Source organism: Macrobrachium rosenbergii, chromosome 17 (assembly GCF_040412425.1).
Source record: "Macrobrachium rosenbergii isolate ZJJX-2024 chromosome 17, ASM4041242v1, whole genome shotgun sequence".
NCBI classification, from domain to species: Eukaryota; Metazoa; Arthropoda; class Malacostraca; order Decapoda; family Palaemonidae; genus Macrobrachium; species Macrobrachium rosenbergii.
The window spans coordinates 34,350,765-34,355,764 of NC_089757.1; the positions used below are offsets into that span (position 1 = coordinate 34,350,765).

The 5,000-nt window shown below is 36.2% G+C and overlaps 2 protein-coding genes across 12 annotated transcripts in view; one reads left to right on the forward strand and one right to left on the reverse strand.

Moving 5' to 3' along the window:
* Positions 1-5,000, forward strand: part of LOC136847847 (homeotic protein ultrabithorax-like) — a 1,187,590-nt gene that overhangs the window by 1,079,947 nt on the left and 102,643 nt on the right. The window lies entirely within an intron of this gene.
* Positions 1-5,000, reverse strand: part of LOC136847848 (uncharacterized) — a 145,951-nt gene that overhangs the window by 79,773 nt on the left and 61,178 nt on the right. Inside the window, exons 3-4 of one of the 3 annotated variants that reach the window (XR_010855865.1) lie at positions 4,153-4,438; positions 2,291-2,589 (exon numbers count right to left, since the gene is read on the reverse strand). Coding sequence is in view for 1 of the 3 variants with exons in the window: in XM_067119829.1 (XP_066975930.1) it covers positions 2,291-2,589; positions 4,266-4,361 (395 nt within the window). In the remaining 2 variants the exon portion in view is untranslated. The remainder of the gene's footprint in view (positions 1-2,290; positions 2,590-4,152; positions 4,439-5,000) is intronic. The other 2 variants (XM_067119829.1, XR_010855866.1) reach the window with 2 other exon arrangements.

Sequence of the window (5,000 nt, forward strand, 5' to 3'; positions counted from 1 at the left end):
AAGAGAAAGAGAGAGAGAAGAAGAGAGAGAAGAAAAAGGAATGGGTGACTGTGGGAAGAGAATTAGTTGAGTGCTAGTCTACGTTTAACAGAATGAAGCTTATGGAAATAGAGAGATTACTAATGATGTATTTCTATATGTATAAAAAAATTCTACATATAAAAAGAATCATCAGTTATTTTCACATACAAATGCATTTTATTATTCCTACGTTAGTTTGATAAAACATTTACAGTGGAAAAAATAACTATTCCATTTTATACACATTTAGTTCTGTCAGTTAATTCATCATTGCAATTTTCCTGGATATTGTTGCAGCTCCGTTTTACATTTTGATATGATTATTAATCCTCTTGTTAAATAACTAAATCCATACACTTAAAACAGAGCTGTTTGTTATTAAGTAACGATTAAAATTATATTCCCTGTTACGACTTCTAACGATCTTTAGGGATAAACGGATTTTCTAACAATAACTCATTTATTAACTACATCACAGAGATGATTTTAGCAGGAATACGCAAAGTGTTGCGTAGATTAATATAAAAAAAAATTGACCAAAGATGAGTTTTGTAACTGTTAGCTGGCGATATGGTTTTGGGAGAGATGCGAATGTGACCGGTTGGGAGAAGAGACCTCTGGGAGTGCTGGTGGACTGCTCAGCCTTGGCGGACATTTGCTCTTTATGAACAGTCTTGTATGTTGTTGATTTTTGGTCGCCTGTTCATTGCCTGTTTCATTTGAATACTCACAAACATTTTTTTTCAGAATCATTTAAAACTGTTTATGATTAGCAAACATTTATGGACTTCTTGTAATACTGACTTTTAATTTTGGATATTGTTTAAGAGAAAGTGGGAATTTGGGTCTCCTAAGAGACAGTGGGAATTAAGGGTCTTAATAGAAAGAGGGAATCTGGGTTCCCTAAGAGGAAGTGGGGATTTGGGTCTCTCAAGAGATAGAGGGAATTAAGTGTCTTAATAGAAAGAAGGAATCTGGGTCTCTTAAGAGAAAGTAGGGATTTGGGTCTCTTAAGAGAAAGAGGGAATTTGGGTCTCCTAGGAGAAAGTGGGGATTTGTGTCTCCGAAGAGAAAGATGGGAATTTGGGTCTCATAAGAGCAAAAGGGAATTTGGGTCTCCGAAGAGAAAGATGGGAATTTGGGTCTCATAAGAGCAAAAGGGAATTTGGATCTGCGAAGAGAAAGTGGGAATTTGGGTCTTTTAAGAAAAAGAGGGAATTAGGGTCTCAGAGAAGCTGTTGCATTTCCCAGAAAATCGTAATTCAGTCATTGTTTTATTTAATAAAAAAAGAAAATTATGTGATACATTGAAGTAACACCTCAGCTATCGATATTTTCAAATATTTCCACCAGTTTGTCAGTGACTCAACCCTTCATATTTCTTCTTCCGGTCCTCCTCTGTTGTTGGCACTCAATTTCGGCATGCTCTTTCAACTGTCGTCAACTATCAACTCTCATATCTTTGCAGGCAACAGATAGATAATTTTAGCTTTCATGTTACTCCATAAGACCTCTGTTCTTGACAGCACAATTAAGCAGTATTCATTGGCCAAGTTATCATTCTTGTTTTAGCAGTTACCAACCTCCTGTCATTAGTGCGACCAATTGATTTTATGTTATGAGTAGAGTTAAACGCTGCCTTAATTTTTATGACTGATAAGATTCTACAGAAAAGATTTCTCATAAGTTGGCTTTGCAACGGAAAGGAAGACGCAGAGAAAGGAACATTTCCCCGATTGATTTCTGGAGACCAGATGACTCTTCCTCCTCCCAGCCTTTGTGGTAAACCTTCAATTTGAGGTTTTTAGTTCACCCCATCAGATAACAATGCAAACCTTCCATGGAAGGACCTTAACCTCCAAATCTCCCCCTGCCCACCCACCCCCCAATCCCACAACCACCATTCCCACCATTCAAGCACCCTCCCCCTACCCCTACCCTTAACCCCCTACCCCTGAACTCTTTCTGGGACCATTCGTGTTCATTTTCCCTTTACTTTCCAAAAGTCATTGTCGTATTTCAGCTGACCCATTTTCGCTCGCGCGCGCGCGCACACACACACAAGAAGGTTCTTTTTCCCTTATATGGATTTGAAATATGCATTTTGACACATTACAGCTAACATATTTGCATGCATGTATATGTATGAGATACATTATAATAATCGCAAAACTTTTTTTTATTTTTTATTTTCTTTTTTTCCAAAACTTTTTTATTTATTTTAGATTTTTTGTAGTTTTTTTTTTTTTTTGCGTTTAGGATGCCATACCTCCGTCTCCTCTGAGCGTCAGATGCATTAGCAGATATGGCAGAGAGTCCCCCGACATTGTTGGAGACGAAGCGAACTTGTCTCGGCGGTTCGTCTTCCCTGTTTATCATCATTACTTCCTCCTTTCGCTGTTTTTTTTCTTTCTTCCGCGTCTCTTCGTCTCTTCGCTTCTTGTGCTGTTGCTTTCTTTTTCTGAGAGGTTGGAGGGTGGGGGAAGGGGAGAGGGGGGAGGGGAGGAAGCACGCTGCAACTGTCTTCACATCAGGATAGGATAGGACACACCCGAGGGGCCCCAATCTCTGAAAATTAAAAAAAAAATAATTTCATCACTTTGTAACCTTTAAGCTCCCGTTTCTTAATTTAAAAACACACATTAAAAAAATTATAATTTATTCACTTTGTAACCATTCAACCCCCAACACCCCCCCCCTCCATAATTTAAACACAGACAGACAGACAGACAGACGATTTTGTAACGCAAACACTGAAGGAGAATAAAAGATTTCCCTTTTGACTCGAATCCTGGAAAAACCTGGAAAACGTATGGGCCTACTACTCCTGCTCCTACTCCTACTCCTCCTACCCCTTTGGCATCCATTCCTCTCCCCCTCACACACCCCCTTCTTCTCCACAACCGCCAAGTCCTGGTCTAACCCCCCATTCCCCCTCCCCCTCCAGAACCTGGGTGTCACCGTCTCCTGCTATCTATTTGGAAGCCCTCGTTTTCGTCACTTGATTTATGTGCCCCGATGAAGGTTCCAATGTTTTTCTTATCGCCTCTCGTGGTCCTGGAAACTTAAGCCACGGAATTTAGTACCCGCAAGAATTTTTATTTTATATGCGGAAGAATAATTCATCTATTTCTGTTTTAGATCATTTGCTGTGATTGCTATGTCACTGACTGCAATGCTTAATTTTGGCTTCATGGAAAAATTCCAAATTCAGTTTTTTTTTATTTTTATCTCTACTTGACGAGGAATCTCACAGAATGTGGCGCAACAACGTTTTATTTCGAAAAAAGGGCTTTTTAGGTCGTAATGTCATTAAATAGGGACACATGAAATTTAATACATAAGAGATGGCAATGGGACTTACTTTTCTAGGTTTCCATGAGAGGTTCCTTATTTTGGGAGGAAAGCGTTTAGCAGAAATGTGAGTTGAGGTTTTGAAACTTAGAATTTCGAAAGTGAAATTAAATTTTGACTCCTAATTAGACAGCGAATAATGTTTATGTTGTCAAGACATTTTTCATTGTAGTCTGTTTAGGAGCATGTTCCAAAATATGTTGTCTCTAATGGTTTATATTGAATTACGTTTTTTTTTTTCTTTACCGAATAACTTAATGTAAGTTAATTTCATACGTTAGCTTAGTTAATGTTGTCATAGAATTAAGATTTTTTCTGTATTAAATTGTCGTGAATTAAAACTTTGTGATGTCTCTTATAGTGGGATAAGTATTGTAAATACTCTCAATTCTTCATTTTGCTTATTATTTTTATATCGTCCTGTTGGCTTTCGAATTAGACGGTCTGGAAGTGACTATTGTTTTTCTCTTCCGCCATCATTACATCTTCCTCTCCTGTGTAGTGGAACATACTCTCGCATACACACTTACTTTATAGAAAATAGATATTTTATAAAACGTGGTTAGAGAGAGAGAGAGAGAGAGAGAGAGAGAGAGAGAGAGAGAGAGAGGGTCCACTGTTAGCATTAACACTACATACGTCATTATAATAGTTATTATTAATACTACATACGTCATTATAATAGATATTAATACTACATACGTCATTATAATAGATACTTCAAAGAAAGAGAAAGAGAGAGGGTGGAGTCCACAGGTTAGCGTTGCTGCTACATACGCCATTATGTAGATGAATCCTGTTGACACTTCAGTCTGGAGAATCGTATCCCCTACCGATCTCATTAGCAGAATCTGACCCGAATACCGAAGACTCCCAAAGACGTAGATCACCTGTAATGTTATGTTATGCGTATCCGTTGCTCCTGTGTGAGCACGCGGCATCGTATTTGTCATTTTCCGTCCAGAGGTCGTCGTAATTACCGCCATTTTTCATGATTTTTTTTTTCTTTTTTTGCTGTTTACTTTGATTCTGGTTGGGTGATTCTCCATTAGCCAGTGAGGACCTGTTGATGATTAGGTTAATGATTTTGGTGAATGCCCCCTCTTCTGGATGATAATAATAATAATAATAATAATAATAATAATAATAATAATTTCATAGGAATTGTTTTTAATCGTTCGAATAAATAAATATTAGGAACTTTTTTCAGTAGGTAATGCGCGGAACAATAGGCCTATAATAATAATAATAATAATAATAATAATAATAATAATAATAATAATAATAATAATAATAATTTCTTTGAATTGTATTTGATCGTTCGAGTAAATAAATGTTAGGACTTCTTTTAGTACGTGATGCGCGGAACAATAGGCCTATAATAATAATAATAATAATAATAATAATAATAATAATAATAATAATAATAATAATAATAATAATAATAATTTTTTAGGAACTGTATTTAATTGTTCAAGTAATTATTAAGGTATTTTTTTAGTAGGTAGTGCGCGGAACGATAGGCCTAGCATAATAATAATAATAATAATAATAATAATAATAATAATAATAATAATAATTTCTTAGGAATTGTTTTCTGTATTTCGAGCAAATATTAGGAGCTT